The 23,984-nt window shown below is 32.3% G+C and overlaps 1 protein-coding gene across 13 annotated transcripts in view; it reads left to right on the top strand.

The window, feature by feature from the left end:
- The window catches only part of LOC122567085 (protein scalloped), a 325,787-nt gene that overhangs the window by 237,358 nt on the left and 64,445 nt on the right, over nucleotides 1-23,984 (top strand). For all 13 annotated transcript variants that reach the window (XM_043725268.1, XM_043725263.1, XM_043725265.1 and 10 more), the window contains 2 exons: nucleotides 3,001-3,125; nucleotides 6,262-6,400. In XM_043725268.1, coding sequence (XP_043581203.1) covers nucleotides 3,001-3,125; nucleotides 6,262-6,400 — 264 coding nt within the window. The remainder of the gene's footprint in view (nucleotides 1-3,000; nucleotides 3,126-6,261; nucleotides 6,401-23,984) is intronic.

The raw sequence follows: 23,984 nt of genomic DNA, 5'->3' as shown, positions 1-23,984 counted from the left end.
TGGTTTGATTATTGTTTTATATATGTTTAGTTTGTTCATTATGCTTAATTTAGATTTTCTATTGATTAACCAGTACATCTGCTTCATTTTTTCACGTATTCTGTTTGTTATTGATTTTATGTGATACTTCCATGTGAGGCGTGTGTCTAAATGTATTCCTAGATATTTGACATGCTTTGTTTGTGCTATGTGGGCGCCAATAGGACTATATGTACCTAATACATAGACTGCGAATGTTTCTGCATTTATAGAAAATTAAAAAGTGGAAAAATTTGTAGAATATACGTTACAATATATGTAAAAATATATAAAAAATACTCCAATACTTGTTTTATAACAAGTTGGTATATACATTTTTCTATTCTGATTCCATTATTTTCCTCTAGTTATTAAAGATATAAATTTGCAACAACTCCTGCAATCTACTAATACAATTTCCCGTATTAGACATCAATTTTCTACACGAAGACACCGCATTAGTGAAAGTTTCCAGTGTAATAGGCCCAGCCAGTCAAATCTTTCAAAATAAAACGAAAACATCCAATGCATGCAACAGTGCGTCCTGTCAAGCCAAATATCTCCCAACATAGAACTCTATTCATGAAAGCTTGCAATGTAACATTCTATCTAGTCCAACTAAACATAAAAAAATAATAAAGGTTTACGGTGTAACAGTCCTGTCCAATTATCAAATTATTCAACTCAATCAACTGTTTTCAAATAAAATGGAATCGAAATTCTCAGTGTAATAACAGTCCCGTCGAGGCAAATTTCCCAAAATAAACTGTAATTAATAAAAGTTTGCAGCGTAATAGCTCTATCCAACCCAGTAAAACCTTCGAAAATAAAATCTAAACATCCCAACCTAGAAAAAAAACTCGAAAAATACACCTTGCACTCTGTCATTCCTATTCTCTTTCTCCACCTAAAGGGTATCCCGTCACGTTTCCCTTAAAGAAGCGCAAAAGCCAACGCCGCCGCCAACGCCGCCGCCAACGCCGCCGCCACCAGTTCCCCGAGATTAGAGGCTCGCGTGGAACGCGACAGGATGCAGTTTCCCCCGGCGTGTTACGGGGGTTCGTTGCTGTGAGAAAGGGGATCCGGTATTGCGGTCGGAAGCGAGGGGCCAGGGGCTCTTCCGGGGGCTTAACATACACACTCCACCCCCTGTAGGCGGAGTGTTCCGCCTCCAATCTACCCCCACCACTCAACCAAGCACTGATACGCGATATCAGCAAACACTTGTTGCTCCGACGTATAGAGAATCTAGAAAGCCGCGCCAACGGCCGCTCGTGCCGCGATTTTTCACGTGCTGATTTTTCCACCACCGTCCATACTCCCACCTCTTGTGTGCAACCCCTCTTGTTCTACCTTCGCCAAACTGCAGTGAAATTTTCGCGCGTGCTTTCCTATACAGAGGTTTCTCTCTTTTTCTTTCTATAAGGTTTCTCTTTCTATTTGACTGTTAGTGGGTGTCTTTCTCTCTCTATTTTACTGGGACTGTCTCTCTTTGTTTTGCTTGGTGAAAGACTTGGGCGAGGGGTTGGGTCGGGTTGTGTGGCGGATTGTGATATTCCAGGCTTGAAAACGAGCCGCGCGGATTCCGTCACGCGGCCGCGACCCGGAGTCCGAGATATGTCGGCGGTGCAACGCTGTAAATCTTCTTCGTTCGTTGCGATGCGCGCGGAACTTCCGTCACAGGCCGCCTCGATATGATACGCGCGCGGCCACGACTCCGGACGCGTTTACAGTAATTTGTTTACGATTATTTATACCTATTGGATTTAAGCAGTTTAATGCAGTGGAGTGAACAAGTTTCTCGTCCGATAGATATTTTTATTTGCATTTGTATAAAAGCGATATGTCAAAGAATTTTGAATTAGAATAGTGTTTATTAGTTTTACTATTTTCTTTTATTTATTTTAAGCACTTATACCCAACGTTAGTTGAAATTCTTTTAGGTTTTAGATCTAGATTTCTTCACAATATTGTTTTACAATTACAGCTTATATTGGATTAGAGGAGTTTAATGCAGTGGTATGAGAAAGTTTCTAGCAAGACAGAGTTTTTTATTTCTATATACGAAAGCGAGGTTTTACAAAAGTTTTAATAGTACTAGTATTTATTATTTAATAATATTGTTCATTAATTGTACTGTTTTCTTTTATTTTTTTATGCATTTATTATATTATTTATATTATATGTTAGTTAAAATTCTTCTAGAGTAATCTAGATTTGGACTTGTTTTAGGATGATTTATATTGAATTTAGCAAGCTTTATATGGTATTGTGAGAAAGTTTTTGAGTAAATAGATTTTGTCCGAGAAATTTCGATTCCAAGAGTGATTTTTTAAAGAATTTTAAGTAATAATAGTGTTTATTTGCTCTACCCTTCTACATGTACTTATATTTAATTTTAACTAAAATTCTGTTAAATATTGGTTTCGTAATATTAGGTGAAAACTCTATCTGGACTTATTGTTAGAACTTCAAAATTTTTACACACCACTGTAACTTGATCGTTGTTTCGTGTAATGTTTGTTCCCTTTCTTTGAATGTGAAATTTCTGGGTTTGAGTGGTTGTTAATTTTTGAAGTGTAAGACACTTACATATTATATATTACATTTATCGAGTTTAGTAATTCAGTTACTCCGTTTAATTTTTCTTTTCTGCATCTTATACAGAAAATTAATGTATAATTACGTTATTGTTCTCCTTCGGGATTTTCCCTACATTAAATATATAATACAATATAGTTAAATATAGTTATATTACATTTCAACTATCTTATTACTAGATATACATTGTACTATGTGTATTTATTTTATCTATGCTTAGATTTGCTTATCCTACTTTTATCTTAAATAACCTATTTATTTATTTATTTATCCGTACTGCATCGCACTTTCTAATGATATCTAAATTACTAATTAAAGTTGTATTACTCTGGCTTGATGATTGTAAGAGATTAATGTATCGAATGTATTCGATTGTTACAGGCAGTGCGGTGGCTGCAGCCGACACCATTTCCGCGCCGTGGACTCCCACGAGTTCCGGGCCGCCGCCCGACGCGAACGGCTCCGGCTCGGATACCAAGAACCTCGACGTTGGCGAAATTAGCGATGTAAGTTCATTTACTGTGAGTAACGATAAATATTCGAACGATAATCTGTTCCTTTATCCTCCTATAAATTCCTCCGATACTGGCACATAATTGTGCCAGTACTTCTTTGTTAAACCAGCAAATATTGATATCAATTTTGGTGCAGATATTTCATTATTATTCGGTACGGATTTTTCATTATGTCACGAAAAACTGTTTTTTCTACTCACTTTTTCTACTCACTTTGATTCTCACTTATAGATGAAACTGTTTTCAAGTACTTAAGAGCATAGAGAAGACCATTTGCTTATATTTAGATCTTTTATACATGTTTGTCAATGAAGGTAGAATTGCAGGTAGAAAGATTGGTGAAGATCGAGATAAGTACTATTAGAAAATCGGGAAAATTGTGTTAATGAACGAATTTTGTGTTTTTTTTTTTAGCAACGAATATGGCTATGTAAACAGGTTTTGTAAAGATCCATTTGTTTAAATGATACATTATAAATTATAACATGTTTGTTAATCTTTCCTTTGTAAATATTTATCAGTTTTTACACTTTAAGTATACAGATAAAAAATGAAAGTGTCGAATATTTCCCATTGCACTATAAATCTCCAAAGTCGTGTAAATTGGCGTATCATAATTTGATGATGCCTATTGTCAGTATAAATGATATAATATCTCAATTTCAAGTTGATGACTCGAAAAATGATTTAAATAACTGACTCGTATTATTCTATATAAATGTACGATTTATGTAAGATGTGCAGCTCGGCGTCAAGGGGTTAATTAACAATGAGAAGTTGACAATTATAAAAGGTTACTATGACCACCATCGGTCATGTGAATCGTGCATGAAAAGAAAAGTTTGTTTATGTACATGTATTAACAATCATTGTTTACAATCTTTATTGAGTATTTGATTCATTCGCAAATTACAAAATTATGTCATTTTATAACGTGTCACAAAATGATCCGTTAAAGATACATGGTGATTATCTTCTACTTCGACAGATACATAGAAAATGAATCTGTTAATGGCCTAGATAATTAATATTACAATAATGAGAAATATTATTCGATGGACTAGAAATCTTAATTTAAACTGTGATTTGTTAATTAGATTGCTCTATGGTTTTCTATAAGTAAGTAAAATTTAATTCATCGTTTCGGAATTAAAAATTGCCGAAGGATATCTCTTTCTTCTGTAAATTTTTCAGTCGTTAATAATATACTAAGTAAAATAATAATTTCGACTTATTTCATCTTCATTAATTATAATTTCAAGATAAATTCAGTCATGACAACATTTATATTTTGTTTTACACTGTGTAGATAATAAATCACACGTTCGTAACTGTCGCGTTTACTTTAATTTAGTATATCATAAAATTGTAAAGATTTCTAAAGATTTCCGAACTGTATCCAAATAATGTAATAAAAGCATTGGTTAAACAAGTAAAAGGTATGAAAAGCTTGATAGTTTAATACGAGACACTTTAACATTTTAAAGATTTATTAATATGAAGTTAACGTTTGTAACTAAATTCGCAAAAGGGCTAGTGTTGCTGAAAAATGTTAATCACGATTCCTTCAATATTCATCCCTTTCTGCCGCTAATTCCTTATCCTGATTAAAAATCCCATAAATTCTTTTTTCAATTACAATAATTTACTTTTCACGTAATGGAATAAAATTTCTCACACATCTATGACTCCGACACTTGCGAGGATACAAACACAAACGAGGTCTTAGCTCCAGTGGAATTGCGTGCCAGCCAATATTATAAACGTGACTGGACTTCTCAGAAAAGACTTTCCCCTACTCGCACAATCGTTTCACCTTCTGTCTTTCTACGCTTGATCTAAACGGCCCAAGTAATCGCCCATTATTCTGTTCGTGCAGCACTAACCTCTCTCATTCTTTGAAATTTTTAATTCAACCGTAACCTGTAATTCAATCATCCTGTTGATAAACGTTATACATAGTCGGTTATAAATGTTAGAATGTAAAGTCAGTAACAAAAATCTATATACACCTATTGAAATATAAAATTTTATGGTAAAATCATCAGCACTACGAATTTTTTAGACATATTCAGACAGATATTGTCAAAATATAACACAATTTATTGTATTTTATCTTTATCAAGAAAAAAGAGATAAAAGAACATAAAATATAATGTTTAAAAATTACATATGTGTGTTAACATGTAATGATCGCCTTGATAAAAATCGCCTTGATATTATATTGATAAGTTGTAGGTCATGGATAATGTCTTACTATCTTCTTGCCATCGAAAAGGTTAAAGGCCTTTGATGTAATTTTATTCCATAATTTTTGTGAATTAAATATTTTAATATTTTTAAATTCCTTTTAGAAATACATTAATAAAAATTGTATTGATACGTAAATATAAATAATTTTGTGACGTGAAACTGTGTTTTTAGTTTCCTTGGTAAATGAAATACACAATATTCGGTAGGTATATGTAGATTTTCGTGTATATATATATATGTATAATAAGTATACATTGTTAACAAATTTTATTTTATTTAATATTGTATATGATGTACATCGTGAGACATGTATAATATGAATGAATAACGTTATAATAAAATAACTAGAAAATGCATTCAATTTGCTCAAAATATCAATATATATCTTAATATTGGAGAGAAGTAATCATCTGAATCTAGTGATAATGAATTGATCACGTTACTATGTATGTAATTACCTGATGTTTTAAATTTATAGATTTTTTTGTCATAAAAAGGAGACGGCTGTACAAATTCAAATTTTCCTCCATTCTTCAATATCATAATGATTATACTCATAGAAACAATATTGACTATAACAATTTAGGTTGGGTTATCTAATCTTAATGTATAATAAAACATTGATTATCAGCAATGAACAAAGCGACTACAATTAATGGAAATGAATTTGCAATTGAGATAATATACAACGTGGAATACAAAATTAAATCGAATATCTTACAATTAAATAACCTATATGAAGTAAATCAAGCTATTATAATGTAAAATCGAAAGATACTAATTGAGGCTTAAATCTTCAAATGATTTCACGAGAGTTTCCGTATCAGCTAAAGAGTCTGTGAGAAATCCTATCCGATGCGTTCGTATTTTGCAGGACGAGAAGGACCTATCGGCAGCGGACGCGGAGGGTGTATGGTCGCCGGATATCGAGCAGAGCTTCCAGGAAGCTCTCACTATATATCCGCCATGCGGCCGACGCAAAATCATCCTGTCCGACGAAGGGAAGATGTACGGTGAGTCGAGCAATTTCCTGGCAAATCTCTCTTCGACGTTTTCGCTAGAGCGAAGAAAATAAAAAAATAAAAATATGGAAGTAGAACACGACTATGGGGAAAGAAATAGCACGAGTATACAGAGTATTCCATCTAATACGGCGGACAATTTTTCAACCATTTACGGTTATGTGACAAAACAAAATCTCGAACCAAAATTTATCGGTATCTAATATGAAAGAAGTGGCCACAATAAAAATTTCAAAAATAGTCCGTTTTCATAACGAAAACAGTCACCTTATGTTTCTTAAACGGGATCATTTCTATTTATTTTCTTATTAGATTGTAGCGAATATTAAGACGAGTTCAAAAAGCATATTACACGATATTTTTATTAACATAATACCGCGTTATCTATGGTCCGTTGTATACTAATCGGCCAATTATCAATATTGAAAACCTGCCAAAGAGGATTAATATAGTGTGTAGAGCTTGTGTATCCAGCGAGTTTAGTAGCAGCAACACATTTATTCTTCTGCCACCTATCTTTCTCATTAATTATGTTACAAGATCCAAATCAAAGAATATATTTCTTATGTTGTTGTTGTTGTTGTGTTTTACGCTACTTTAATCATAAAATACTTCAATCATTTTATTACCTAAGACAGTGTAAAAGAAGAAGAGCATAAACTGTATGTACAGTTGCAGCATGTTAATATAATTGTTTTTTGACTAAATTTTGTAAGAAAGAAAGTCTAAAATTTAAGGGGCGAAACCATCAAACCAAACTCAAATCTAGCAGAAGGTTTAAAGTACTAGTCAAACAAATTACAATGACATTTATTATACTAACTAATTAATTAACTAATTAATAAGGTACTAATTAATGCAGCTCAAGTACATATATCAAATTTCGTATCAGTTAGTAACACTTCCATATAACTACGAAAACTGGATACTGAGAATGAAATGTAAAGAACCTGATAAAAGAAATGCTTCATTGGGAAATAAAAGTATGTGCAAATATTTTTAATAGCCACTGCAATTTTTGCTTCCAAGAACCGACTTATTCGCAAAGAATATCTCGGCAAAGAAAAACATCGTTGCACGAAGGACTATTCCTTGTGCTCCACGTACGGGCGTTGCGATGGTAGAAATGTCCAGCCGAGCTCGTTATTGCTCGATGCTGAGGTCAGTCTACGTGACCGACCAGATATTGCCTACTACGACCACGGGTACCACCGTAGTCGCCACCATTAACCGCCATGAACTCACCACCGAGGCAATAATGCCACGCCTCGAAAGATAGCCCCTTGACCAGCATCTTTGTCCTAATATAGATTCCCATTTTCCACTATCTTTTTTCAGTCCTTCTTAACGAACTTTTCGCCAATTCATAAGGTTAGGTACATGGTATTTTGTATTTGCGATTTAACGATTTAAGCCCCAAGTATATTAAATTTTATATTTAGTAGCAGATACTTTCAAAAATTTAATATTGTAAAAGAAGAGTATGTGCAAATATTTTTGTAGCTGCTGTATTTTCCTATTTTCTATTTTACTTTTTATTTTATTTTTTTATTTTATTTTTTATTTTCGAATTGCAGTTTTCTACCGTTACAAATTTTTTTAATTTGAAGTTAAGCTTGATTTAAATACTTAAGATTTGTGTGTGTGCATGTGTGTGTAATTTCTCGTTTCGATTTTATGCCAAAGATTCTCCTTAAATATTCTACCGCGTTTTTTACATCACTTTTGGCAGAATTATTATCTTGCTGTTTTAGTTACAAAATTTCTGAAATTTGACGAAGATATGAGAAAATAGCCATCAACATATGTGATTTCTAGTTCCAACTCTATGCCGAAGATTTTCTTAAAATACTCAAATTCCTTTTCTCGGTTGAAATAAAGCTAAGTTCGAGACTAAAACGATAAAATTTTGTAAAAAGGAATACAAACCATCGTTCTACCTATATTATATCATACCTACTACCTTTTAAATTTCTTCAACACAAAGACAAATTTTTCACGAATCATATCATAAAACAAAAATTGATTACGACAATAATTATTTTTTCTAGTCTCAATCCTGCCTCCAGTCCTTCTTGCCATATTTTTTTCAGGCAGACGTAGGCTTGAATCCCTATTCGTTAAGGCACAATGTCGCTTAATTTTCGAAAGCACTCCGCGGCAAAAGCCGACGGGTGGCAATTCAATCTTGGCCCGTGGCCGCTCATGAAAACGAAGCTTAATTCAGACGTCTGGCTCGCTAACAACGAATGAAAACAAGGAGAACGACAATCGACAAAGCTGTGTATCGTCCTTTCGGGACTTTTGTCACTCTCTCGTTCTATTTGCTGTATTATACGAGGAAATTTCATTTTATTCTAGTAGGACAATTCTTAAAGCTTTCACGGCTCCAATTATCACATCTAATATTGTTACTTGGCATTGTCGTAGATAACATTTGCTAGGCACAATACTGTTTGAAGATTCCAAGAATACGCTGTGTCCAAGAGGGAAACGTTTCCAAGGTTTCGCTAACATTGCAGTTAACTTCATCAACAGTCAAGATGTACTCATACTCCTGTAATGTTACCGAAACGTTAGAAATTTTTTCGCTTGGACACAGCTTACTGTTAGAAGCCTCAAGCAGTGTCGTACATAACAGTAACATTATCTTATCTACAATAGTAGAAATTAACTTACAATATCGTTAAATTTTCATCTATTTTTATTGAAGCAATTGGACTCTATACATAGAAATTATTTATGTAGCAATTCATTATACATTATGCATTCTCGGTCAAATTATAATTATAATTATTATTATAATCAGGATATATTACAGGAGGACGCCTATAAAGTATCTTCTACTCGTATAACGCGATCAGAAAATTGCTACCGCACACCCGCCTAACACAATTGCAAAATTGCTTACAGAGATTCTATATACATGTATGTATGTGACGAACAAGAACACTACATATTGATCATTGTTCCGTTACGCATGCCTTCTGTACTTTGTTGCAGGCTTGATTCACTCCCGACATGCAAATGTATATGTTCTTTAATTGACTCAAAAATCATAGTTATGAAATAACTTTTATATGATAAGTATTGTAATACGTATTGTGTGTGATACGTAGTTATTTCTATATAAAGTCAGCTGCGTTATACTTCCATATAGAATTTAGTTTACTTGCTGTATCGATTCTGTAAAATAGAGAATTCGGACAACACAAAATATATCTCCTGTTTTATACGGTCTGTTACTGTGTATTTTCTTATACTATTAGATTACAATTCTTAAAAAACGAAATGCAGGAAATTATTACTATTATTATCCCATTAGAATAATAAGAAGTATTATTATCATTATTAAGAGAATTATTATTATTACGAATATCTATAGTCTGCTGATGCAAAAAACTTTCCATAACAATTATGAATGACAAAACGAACCCTTACATAACTGCATGCACAACTCCAAAAATTCAAATTCAACGTCCGAATCTCCAACATTTGTGTAATCTGGTTGTAACAAGCCACTGATCGGTATGGTTGAATACGAGACTCGTGTCTCAACAAAGTCGATCGTCCCGCTCAAGATAGAAAAGAAAAGGAAGAGAAACATAGAAAGAGACCGAGAGTAACAGCATCGACGTCCGTCGAACGCGGATGGAAACAAAGGATAACGAGGCGCGAAAATCGCTTAACGCGATTGGCCATCGATCCTATGGGAAACTTATCTTGCCCGTTGCTCACTCGCCGAGCCAATAAAGGATCCCTCGGCCTTTCCACGGGATTAAATATCTCGGGGCAATTTACCTCCTTCGATCTCTCGTCCTTTCCTCGCACCCCACTGCCTCTCTTTCCACTCTTTCTTTTCCATCAGGACGTCGACGCCCACATCGAGATTTCTCTACGAAGGAGCGATCGTTTCCGCAGCGGACGAACGTCAAGGTGAATCAGCCCCAGAAACTGCGCAATTCGCCGCGTTTATCCAAATGTTATTACACCTCACATAATTTTCAATGATTTTTTGGTGTTTTCAGTAAAAGCGATGATCTCTTTCTTTTTCGATTTTGTGCCGAGGATAAGAATTTTTCAGGTTTTCTTTTGGGTACTTTTAAAAATTTATCATTTTTAATTTATTTTTCTTTTAGGATTCTCGGAATTATTTCATACCTTCGTAGTATGAAAATCCCGCATAAAATCATATATGTACCTAAGGTTCCTAGATACATAATTAAATTGTGAATTTTTACCTAAATTCAGAAAATATGTTTTTATAGACATAACTATACACTTTAAATATACACTAAAATAGGCATTCCTTTTACCTACTAAAAATTGTAATCAGTACTTTACTTTGGATATTTTATATATTTTTATGCATTATGTCTATTTTTTCTGCATTCTTTCATTTCGCACGAATGCATAAAAATTCACAGTTTATTTGTAAATTTCTAATTTACGAAATAATCGTGTAACTAAAATAGAAATAAAGTAACAAAAATAGAACTGAAAATTTCAAATGTAGTACTCAGATGACGAAATTCTAACGATTTTAGCCCATGAACTTTATGTCGAAACTTGTATTCAGTGAAAAGATAAAGAAAAAGTAAAAGATAATGGATAACTTAAAGGATGATAGACATAATAGGAAAATATCATCTTAGATGATAAATAATATGACACATTTTATAGTGGCTTCAGTCAATAGATAATTTAATTTCTTATTTTGAACTGCATAAAACAGCAGAAACAGCAGAAGATAACCTAATATGTAGAAATTATATAATGTAAAAGTGTAAAAAGTCCGATAATACTTAAATTTAATCGTCCTGCCTATCGACAAAAGTACTATGCGCGGAGGTGTCGCAAATGCTAGGATTTCAATGATAAATAGCGGTATTATCTAGTTGGTGGAAACTTTATCGCAGATTATGCTTGGTGAAACGAAGTGGCGCAGCGTGCAGTATCTTTCGATCGGAATGGTTCCTCGGAGAATTCGTGTTTGGCTTTGAGCACCAACTATGAACTTAGTCGGGGCGCATCGATGGCGACTTTGAAACATTAATCAGACGTACCTCGAAACATTAATCATTTAATGGAAGCGGAACAGCATAACTCGGTTTCGATCTTCGAAATTTCACTCTAGGGACTTGATCAAGATAATCTTTGAACTCGCGGGCATTTTTAACGTTAACTGACGAACGTATTATTTGCATTACAATTTGAGAAGTTAGTTAAAATATAAACATAGTTAGTTAAAATACATGAAATCAAATAGTTGAAACAGATTAATTCAATAAAGAATATAAAGATAGTAAACTGATAAAAGAAATAAAAAAAGGAGAACTATCGTGAATTGTTGACAAAAAGCGTTTTATAGATTATACAACGGGATTTTAATATATATTATTAATCTTATTTAAATTATTAAATATATATTATCTATAATATATATTATAATTATTTAGATATTATTTATACAATTTATAGAATAGATATCCATATTTACATTTATGTTATTTATATTTATGTTTAGATATTAAAGATGTTATTTCTACTAATTTCTAAATATACTGATAAAACTTTTTCTATATGACTCGCAAAAGTATTTGAATTTATAAAAACATTTTCTGAATATATTATATGTGTTATACAAAATGTTTTGAAGTTTCACTAACACTATAATGACACGTGATTGGTATTATTGCATTGGTACAGTTTCAAAGAAGACTTTGAAATTGTGTAGACATACAAGATTTTATTACACACATATGGAAAACCCGTGCAAAGCTATATATTTAAGATTTTAAACCTTAGTGAAAAATGGTAATGTTCTATATAAACATTGCTTTTTAAATTTGTCTCAGAGTTAACGATCATTCACAGTTAGTTATCGAATCTATATATTTAAGATTTTAAACCTTAGTGAAAAATAGTAATGTTCTATATAAACACTGCTTTTTAAATTTGTCTCAAAGTTAACGATCATTTACAGTTAGTCGCCAGTGCCTATTTATCGTATCTTGCGTCTGACTTACCAAAGAAGGTAAAAACGCACATTAACGTCATAGAATTATTTATGCTCATTTATGTACATTTCACTCTCAAAAATCGTGGGATAACATTATGCCAAAAATTACAAAATGCTAAGGAGATTGCAGGATATGTATCTTAACGTGTCAAAAGAATACGTATGTTTGTGTCGTAGTGCCACCGTTTTTACTATAATAATATTTTATATTTAAAGGGTGTAGTATCTAGACTTAAGAGACTGACTGTATATCATCTTCTTGCGATGAATGAACTTATGGAAGTAAATAATATATTTCTTGAGAACTGAATATTAATCGTGTACTAATATAATGAGAGTACACTGCAAATTTTTATGCAAATTCATATTTTCGAGAATATAATTAAAAATGAATTATCTCAATAAGAAATTGTTCTGCCTATCAAGTATTATTAAAAAAACATTATACTTGAAATGTTTTATAACAATAACAATGACAATGACAATTTATTAATTTCAGGCCTCTCGGCCGTGAAATGGATTTGATTTGCACTTGAGTTTCTAACCTCCACATATATATCCACCACGTCTCTATCCCATCTCCATTCCCCCTTCCTCTTCTACATAATTTACATATTTTTTCTTATTATAAGCGTTCTCTGCAATTTTGTGCTTTTAAATTTCCTACAGATGGATAAAAAATTCGCATTCGCAAGTAATGAAATTGGAAAATTAATAAAACGTAGAATCGATCAGTTTGGCTCCTTAGGGGCTCATATACAGTCTTGCGAGAGAAATTTAGTCGACAAGGCGGATGATGGTAAAGCGCGGCGCGTCTTTTGAAACAGCGGTTTCACTCGGGGAGGGGGATGCGATTGGCGAAGAGGGACGAATGAAGAAAATTTGCAAGAAAAGATAGTTACGGCGCAGTCCGGTCACGGAACGTTGACCCACACTGGTCGAAGAAACTCGAATACGTTCCTGGACCGCAGCTACACGGGCTCTTTTTCTTTTCTTTCCTGTAGAAACCCGGCAAGAAGCTAAACGCTTCTCTAACTCTAAGCGCTCCTCCATGCTCCACAGAACGCGCATCCTTCTATTTCTACTGGTTTGTTGGATGCCGGACGCGGACGACCAGGAGTCTTGCTCTTTTTTCGCTTTGTTCGCCTCTTGACACAGCCTCTCTAAACGGACCAGAGAAAAAGAACATACTATCTGTCCGTTGAATTGAACGGTTTTTGTGGAATTACTATTACGTATTATTATTAGCAAATGATAAGCTTATTGTCTTCCCATTTCATACCATATTTATGTTGCTCTTCGAAAAACTCTCTATTATTTCTTATGTCTTTCATCAGCCTTTTAATACAGGTACTAGTCACATTTGTGAGTTAACGGTAGCTATTTTTTAAACAAATAATGATATATTACTATTTAATGAGACACATACGAATAGTAAAGAATATGCATTCAGTGATTTTAAAGAAATTCTATCAACGACTACAAATGAATCAAACGCATACCGTCGGCTTAAAACGGTCATTAAGATTTCATTCAAAGTCAACGATACAAATTTCTTCAAGTCACACAAGCCTGTAATTGGAATCAATACACATAGACAACACACATAACATTCAAAGGCATACACATTATTTTTATAATGTATATAACATATTTATTATATATACTGCTATATAGTAGTAAGTACAAAATTTAATGAAATTAAAGGTGATTTTGTCCTAGTACATTTGGTAATTGTACTAAAGAATTGAATAAATCAAGATGTTTTTCTCTTAAACTGAATTCATATCGTTTTGTTTTAGACGAACACCGCGGGTGATTCATCAAAAAACGCCGCTTTCATCCTCGTTTAATCCACAGTGTTCCTCCAAAGTAAATACTGAACAGAGTAGAGTCGAGCTCTACTTTGGATGAACAGAATGTATAACACACTCGTATCGAAACGGCACTAGCAAGAAATATAAGCGTGTACTGAATGCATATTCCGACAACCAGTTCGCATTTCTACATATTTCATACTTATATCGTACGAAATGAATATAGAAACGAATGCGGATAAATCAGAATTTAGTTTCTTGCAAATTGACGAATATAATTATTATCGATATTTGCTAAAACATCGCAAATTAATTTGGCATGTTATTCTAAATACAAAATCTGTAATAAACAGATTATTACTTTTAGTGCACTGCAAATGACTTGTGGTGTAATAAATGTTTACATAAGATATAAGAGGTTTACATAAGATATAAGTGCTGTTCCCTTTATGTGCAGTTACCTCTACCCTAATTGGATTAGGTCTATACGAAAGGCTTAAAATGCAATTAGAAATATCCCGAATACCCATTTAGGTGTTTTATTTAAATACCCCTTATATTACGAAGGGAGAAGGGGTACAGAGAGTGAGAAAACTCTACTTTTTATATCGTAAAAATAGGATAACTTTGGAGAGAGCCGATATATTATAAAGCATTTGTATCAAAAACCATGAAATAAACATAACAAGCTTGTTGTTGCTCTTACTACACCTACATTTAGAAAATGCTATATTATTCTTCGTTCATTATACCCTATATGATTGTAAAATAATTTATTAATAATTTTCATTTATTTCAATTTTAATCATTTCTAATTTATTTTAATTCATTTTTCCGTGGGAATAATTTCATTGTAGTAGGTAGAAATATCAAGCTTGAAGCGATGCGCCGGCGTTAGAGTTGTATTCGTTAATTTGACAAAAATCAAAACCTTGATTTATTGGTGTTTTGAGTTTGGATATGTAGTCGACATAAACAAGTTTACATGAAAATCGATAAATATACGCAAGAAACATGAACATAAAGCAACAATTTTTAATATATTATTCAAATAAATAGACTTTCTAAAAATCTATAAACCCGATCATATTCCTTATTCAAAAGCAGAAAATTCGTCAATCTGCACCATTCCTCTACCGTGAATAGTTTTCGAAGTAATCCAGGAAATGCGTTTTCGACTCCGACTTTAGAAACTGTTTTCATCCAATAAACGTGGACGATTGACGCTAAAACAGATACGTGTTGAATATTTGTAAGTACTTTATGTATCTGCAATGTTTCATTAATGTCGGTGTGTCACGTTTCAGTGGTGTCCTTTGCCTTCATTTGAAGTATTCATCCAGTGAAGTGGTGTAAATATTCCGGGTTTCATTCTTCACTTTCACTGTGCAAGAATCATCCGCATTGATTCTCTAACGTGAAACAACGTAAATTCGGCTTTACGTATTACAATCTTTTTTGAGGCTCATAGTTCGCGATAATTAAGCTTCAACGTTATTATATTCAACATACTCAACATATATTCATTAATCTAGCGATTATTAGCGACCACAATGGCTACAATGTCTCAGTAACTCTGTTAATCAGATGTTACAAAACGATATCTCTGTTACTTTTAATGATACGGGCAAAAGCGTACGGACTGAACTGCTTCGATCGAAAAGATACATATTATAAGGTAAAACATCTTCTTTCATGGTCATATTTTTAGAGACTTGAACGTCGTATCGGTCGCAAACCTATAGATCATATAAATAATGTAAAAATAGTAAATAGACTATATGTATAAAACAATATATAGGAACAAAGTATCAATTAATCTGTACATACAACACATACAAAGTTAAAGTATAAGCTTATCGCTATAACGTTAAAATGAAGCATATTGATTATAACTAAATACAATTTATAAGACAAAAGGTTAATGCTCTTAAATAAAGATATGTAACTAAAGGTCCAACTATCTCATTGACACTAGACAATTGACACTAGAGACAATGCTACATCTTGATAACAGATCACGAGATATCATTTTTGCAATATTAAATCGTATATCACTTCGGTATCAAATGACGAGAAGGTAAAAACCGATTCATAAAATTCTCCACCTATTATAAAGCTAAGATTTTTTAGGGTCAATTAGAATTCTTAATGACTCATGTAAAGAACATTCACTCCCGTCGATAAGTATATATTAGCACGTGTTGGTTTTATATAACATGTAAAAATTAATTCAAAGTATCAAAGAAACGATGGATCAGTCAGCATATGTGTTCATGCAAAGTTACAATCTAATATACATATGTATATGTAGTAAAAATTTGTTAAAACTATTTACAAAAGAGGCATTTATCATGTTAAAAAGTTTATAGCGATGGGCTCAAGCACGTCGCAAGTAGTTTACTATTATTACTAACCAACTATATACGTACGTAAATTCGAATCCCCTATAAGCGTTTCAGAAAGAAAAAACAATAAATGTATGTATATATAGCTAATATTAAGGAAGAAGAATTTGAAGAAGTAGTATTCAAAGTCTATGAAGTCGATCTGAAAAAGAATACAATATATTTTAATACGAAATAGCTAAAAGTGAAATGAATCTGTTAAGTTCAAAAAAGTAATTACTTTATTTCTGGTAATAAAGATTGTATCACAAATTTGCAAGATCACTAAATAATTAAATCATTCACTTATTTTCAATTGCGTGGTACTTTGCCTAAACTAAATATTCTAGTCTAGTCTATCTATTTAATTTGACTTTTGCTTCGAATATTTAAAGTTTATATATTATTCTACAAATAAAATACTCTTGACAATATTTATTAATTAATATTATATAATAAATTGATTTATAAAATTTTGTTGAAGTTTTGCAGAATCGTCCGCAATGATATTATTATTCAAAGATTTTTTACGCTTTTCTACGATTTTCTAAAACTTTTATTTTATTATATGTACTTCCTATACGAAGATGAACAAGAACATAAAAAGTCCCATAAAAAGATCAGACAAACGGGATCACATTAAAATTCAAGCATGCTTATTAAATTTTCGAGAAACTTCTTCTCGAAAATGAGGACGCATGTGCAAAGAATTCTGCTGCCATCTTTTATCTTTGGCCAACCTCGAAGATGACCAAGCTTAAAGCGTTGATCCTATTAAATTTCCTTTAATTCGGACATTTTTAACGAAGAAAAATGCTTTGCAGAGAACGTTTTTACGGTAGAAAATGGATATCCATCAAACATTTACTTTTAGAATACAAAAAAGATTAAAAAATGAAACAAACAATTTTTAAATACCTACCCTAACCCTTTATATAAATTATAAATATCTTGGTATATTATAATTTTCATTATAGATTTAAATATTTTGGTATACATGTAATTAATTAATATTCAGCTTTGTATTATTTGTATTATGCTTATATTTTAAAAATATCCCGTGAAAATTTCTGAAAACATAAATTTAGCATTTGCTTGAAGACATTCTCTAGTTCACTTAAACGATGATAAGGAAAACGAAGAGAAACGAAATGAAGAAACTGTGACAATTCCATTTAAAAAATTGTTTAATTCCAGGGCCAAATTCTGAAAGATTTAGACCGATGAAATTAATTAAAGAATCTCAATGAATATATTTTTGATTAAATATATGTTGTTCTAAAGGAACTATACATATACACTATCACTCTCAATTATTTAGCTAATCTGTAGCCAATATTAATAAAATGCACAAATTAATGAGAAACTTACAGTCAAAAGCAACACTTTATTATGTTCTTGTAGCATCGGAAATAGTAGATTTTAATTATTTATATAAAAATATAGAGTGGTAATATATTAAAATTTGAAACACGATTCATTAATATATCTAAAACGATTTCAAATATTTTATTAACCTCTTAACTAAATATCATTGAATCGTTGAAGACAATAACGATTTAAAGTTAGAACGTATAGTACGAAATAAAATTAAATATCCGAAATTTCAGTAATCCAGCATAAATTAGTATAGGTAGTCATCTGTAGCACAACAATACTATTTGAAAGTTAAATAATGCTTAAAGCTTAGGACTAAATTAATAGGAACGTGTATTGAATCGTATTAAAATTCTTTTGGTTAAATATACCATGCTTTAAAGAAGCCATTTAAAAATTATCAAAGCTATATTAAAGCTATATGAGATATACTTAACTTAAACTTTGATAAAAAGTGAAGGGACACAATAAACGGCAAGAATCGAAAGAACCTCGAACAGCTATATAACGTTGAAACATTATATCTGATATAAATATCAAACAGGGTCCGCAATAAGGTAATTCGAGCAAATGATTCTCTAATTACCTGGAGCACGGTGCTAATTAAAACTTCAACAGTTGAAAACGAATTCCATTAACGCGAGCGTTTCCAGCGTCAACCAGGATAAAATCATCGAACGTTTCGCTCGAATTTACGCGTTATATACACAAGTATACGGGTGCACGAAAGGTGCACAACGTAAACGGCAGGAAATGATTTTATGGCAAGTTCGGTGGAAACTTTCACGCGGCGAGCGAGAGGTAGCGAGCGAGAACGCGAAAGATCAGGTAGCAAGCCGTTTTAACACGAGCGCGGCTGTGCATCGCCTCGGGTCGTATTTAAACAGATAAATCGTGAACCCACCAGATCTTTACCGGTAGCCGGTGAAACTTCTTATACAATGTGTTTTATTCTTGTTGAGATCAGAGAAAACGAGAATTGGATGTAATATATATATAAAACATATTTTATTATATTATATAATTATCCTGCATTATAATATTGGGTTGGGTTGGGTTTGTCATTACCACCTAATGACCAAATCTTAATGACAAAATCCGCAATCACTTAGTTGCCAACCCAATACATATATACGATTATGATTGATAAATCTTTACGAACAGCTTTTTCATTATATATATTCGTCTTTTATTTATCACCGATTTTGATGATTTCAAAATATATCGTCAAGGTTTACATTCCGAGTATGTAATTCTTTCTTACACATGCATATAACCGCTGCGGCGCGTTGCTTGGCTTTAGTTCTCAACTTATAAATTATAAAACAATTTATGTTTAATACACCATGTGTTACTTAACAATCTACTCAAAAAAATTTCTGTTCTGCAAACAATTTTTCAGTAACGATAAGTATATTTGTTACATTTTTTATCAATTGCAGATAAAAATAATCAAAATAATACTTCACGCTAATATTTTCGATATCGTAGCCTAACCTATGATCCATTAATGTATTTTTCTTCTTTATTTATATTAAAAATGATTATTATCAATGAATTAGGTTTAGATTTGGCATGAAAATGGTTTACATTGGGTATGAAAATGTGGTCGCCGCTCTCTGATGATCACCTATATCAGAATGTAGTCAAATGTAGTGTAATGGTAATCTCTTCGTAATATCTCGGAATCCGGTATTAAGAATTAGTATTAGAGATTGTTAGTATCGAGGAATTTAGTATTAAGGATTGTAGTATTTAGTATTGCGGCACTCGACAACACAAATACCGTCACTCGACACTTACAACAACCGGACGACGACAGCGCGGTGGTTAATGCCTTAGGTTACGAACGTTCGGAACCACCCGGATTCGGAACCCCGGCGCCCGTAGTCCGATTTTTCTTCCACGATTCTTAAATAGGAAGAAAATACAGCAGCAGTACCCCAACAGCGACATCTATAGCCTGCAGCCACTATTATCACTGACAACTCAGTACACCTCAGGATTATTATTATTAAGGTGTGCCCTATTCTGAATAATTGCCGAAAAGATTTTAAGTTCTTTAGATATTTGCAACAAGCGAAGAAAGTTAATTTAAATATCAAGACATATGTAGTACTTTTTTGGACTGTTATATTATATAGATTATAGATATTTCAAAAAATTGGTAGAAATATAAAAGATGGATATTAAAATTTTGCTTTCGTTTCGTTCTGGAAAGAGGGAATTAGATATTTCGAAAATGGAGAGAAGAGATCAAATAGTTATCAGCTGAATCTAACTAGAACACTTCAAGATCATCCACTCATATCTCTTATCAAAATAACTTATCCTGCAATGCGAAGAGTGTAATACACAAACAAAAATAGGCCACCTGATCCTGAGCTGCCGAAAATGTACAGTACATTCCGACAGACACACGCATTGGGACCCTTTCTAGCTAGGCTAGTCAAATAGAATAATACTTTTAATAATAGAATAGTACTTTTACTTCGAAAGTAGATATTTTTAGTAAACTTGCGTACTAATAAGTGACGATGGAAAAGGGGATATTAAATCAACGTGTTATTTTATTAATAATATTTATAGTTACAATGATACTAAAAGGTGCTACGACCGTTTATTTCTACGAGTCACGACTAAGTTGCATTTCCATGTTGAAATCGTCTCCTGTCGACTCTGATCGATCAAAAATTGCTTTACGATCGACCGGTCGATCGCGCTCGACTTGTTGGTCATTTCTACTATAAAAAATAAGAATGTTCAAATATTATTATCTGGCACCTTTTCTGGAGAGTTCCCCTTTGAGATTAGGATATTTCAAAAATTAAAAACTAGTAGAATATAAAAAAATATTCAGATATTTGTAGAAAATACAGATATATAAATAATATTTTGTTATATTTGATACTTTTTCCAAAAAGGAGATATGTTCCTATTTGAAAAAATTAAATAAAATAAAAAATTAAGAGAAAAATTTAAAAGAACTAATTGATATTTGATTTTCATTGTTACTTATAGATTGAATATTTTGAAGAAGGAAAGAAATATAAAATTAATTATGTTCTATATTTTTTACTCATGTTCACAAGAAGAACAACTTACTGTTAATTATTATTCACTTCTATCCAGTCCGTATGTTCGACAACTTTTCAAATTCGATTTTCGCAAAAACAAAGCTTCCAATATAATTTTGTTACTCTTGTCTTCTTGTTATTTTCGTCTTACTTTCTGTCACAGAATTCTCTTCTAATTTCACGCGTTCCATTAATTATGAATCACGATGTATATTATAATCATCTAAAACTTTGAGGTATATATTCAACAATAACGAACTTGTAAAACTTGGAACACGTTTGTTCTTAAAACTTTGAAACATTCAATCTTGAATACAGAATAGAAATCTCGAAATTCTTTACTAAAATTCTCTAGACTCACCCAGTAAATTATGGTATTTAAGATCGTTTACATACCGGATGCAGTAGACAAATATCGCAACGAACACCAGTGTCTAAACCTGTTAACCATTGCGTCACCAGCTTCTGTTCAGTGAAAAAGTTACAGTACCGAGAAAACTCGTTTTCAATACGCTGATAATAATGACTCAAGACTAAGACATTATGCTATACTGTGATACAAATACCTATGTCAAGAATTGTTGAGAGTTTAAAAGAGCACTTACAACGTCATATTTATATTAATAAATATACATACAGCCTTTTCTGTACAATATAATTTAAATATTTCATATACTATTTATATAATACATATAAGAAATTATGCATTTCACATAACATTTCATAACAAAGTAGTATATTACCATTAGGAATTAAATATAAAGTTAAAAGAGTTTAGGATGTATTTATAGATACTTATAATTAGACTGCGAATATTTATGCACGAAAGATGTGTGAAATATAGCGAATATTATCTACAATACAATATTTAACAATAGATTTTTTAAAACACTTTTGCAATTATTCTGGTATGTATAAAACTATACATAAACATGTTGTCGCGAATAACAAGCACTCTGACCAAACTTTCAGTTGTTAATCGATGTTGTTTGTGCGTAAAATATAATGCTCATCTGCCTTTTTAGATATATTTTTTTTAATTAAAAAATCTTCCCATTTGTTTGCTCGCCGTTTCTTCTAATTCGAAATACGACTACGTCTTACGTTTAACCAATTATTCAAAATTGCAGTGCATGAGTTGTCGTTCTATGTTGTTCTATATTTGATATTGATTACATATTACTGTTATTTGCACTTTACGTAGTTACGCGATAAGCTATCAATTTCACATAAGTATATACCTGTTATCCAATAGGCTTTTGCATATATTCTTAACCATGAATATGCAAAACATATGCATTATGCGAAGAATGCGAAATAAAAGACCCATTTCTCTAATTTTCTAATCACATGATGAACTTATAGAAACATTCCGTCTCCTTCAACTTCGATGATCTTTGAGTATCATATAGAAATCAACAGTTTGAACAACTGTTTGTTATATAGGTAATTATCGGTCTCGGTCAGTTTCCGAAATATTTGCAAAAAGCTGCACGTACCACTGCAATATACTTTTGACTATAACTGTGCGTCTGTGGTAACGTATACGTCAGTATTGGTTTCCAGCCAAGGTTGCAAAAAATATCTAAAGTCTAGATTGGGGTTTGATTTTTCGTGTAGCCTACGTGAGACGGCTGGCAACGCTTGCGTGAAATAATAATGATTATTCTATTTTGTAAAATAGTATCAATTATTCATTCGCCTATTATTTTTATAATTAATTTATTATTATTTCGTAGGAGCGTTTCCGACCGCTTTACGGTGACAGAATTGAAAATTCCAACCAAAATCCAATACATCGAGGATATTCATTTTTAACAATTACAGTAGACGTTTCTTGCAGCTTTGCATATGCACGTTGTGCACAAGGCCTTTAAGCTCACTCAACCCTCGTTTGTAAACAGAAGAATAGCTGCCGGCGACCAGGCGACCAAATGCTGGCGCATACCCTGCCACAGACACTCAACTGTGGGCAGAATTCACTGTAGTGGTACCGAGAGATTTTTGCGAAGATTTCTGAAACTAAGACCGACCGGCAGTTATATGTATAGGAAAAAATTGGTCAAAATATTGATTTCTACATAACATAGTCATATTCGATATCTTCAAATATTAACATATTAAAAAATCATCGAAATCGAAGAGGACGCATCTGTTCTACCAGTTCACCAGAAATTTGTATGTACTTAAGTTTTATTTCTCCATTTACATTCTATAAAAATATATTGTGTACGTAAAACTACAATATGTAACTGACTGATTTTCATTATTAATAGCTTTTAAACAAATTAAAAAGCAACAAACAGTCTTTTAGTACAAGTCATGTACTAATACTTGGAAATTATATATAGAATTTAATATCAGAAGTATATGCCTCCAGATGCTACAGAAAGTCAAGCCCTCTTGATCGCATTTTTCATTACGTTTTCACAGGTTTTGAAAGAAATATTTTTTTTTCGAATAGCTGCTCAATTGTGTTTGGTTTATTGACATACACTGTACTTAAAAAAAAAATTCCGTAAAAAGTCTCAACTCCCTTGAACTATATAACGCCCCGTCATTATTTTGCCATGTATCCATAAAATAATTGCTAAAACGAAACAAAAGACGCGCCATTGTGTATCAGAAGGGCAGAACTTTGAAATTAGTCAGTTATATCATAACATTCGCAATCTATTTACTAATATAATATAAATACGAAAAGATTAGAACGTAAAAGTAATGAAATGTAAGAAGTACTAAGGACGGAATATACGGTAATCCCGTTTACAGCACGTTCTATAAACTCGGAAAGTGGTGAACTCGCGTGATTTTGCATTTACATTCGTGCCGATTGTACAATGAACGCCGAGTACCCTCGGAGACGCGCAGATCAGACTTCGTGATCTAGCGAGG

This window comes from Bombus pyrosoma, linkage group LG4 (genome assembly GCF_014825855.1).
Source record: "Bombus pyrosoma isolate SC7728 linkage group LG4, ASM1482585v1, whole genome shotgun sequence".
NCBI lineage: Eukaryota > Metazoa > Arthropoda > Insecta > Hymenoptera > Apidae > Bombus > Bombus pyrosoma.
The sequence above is the reverse complement of the archived record's forward strand: the minus strand, read 5'-3'. Positions and strand labels throughout refer to the sequence as shown.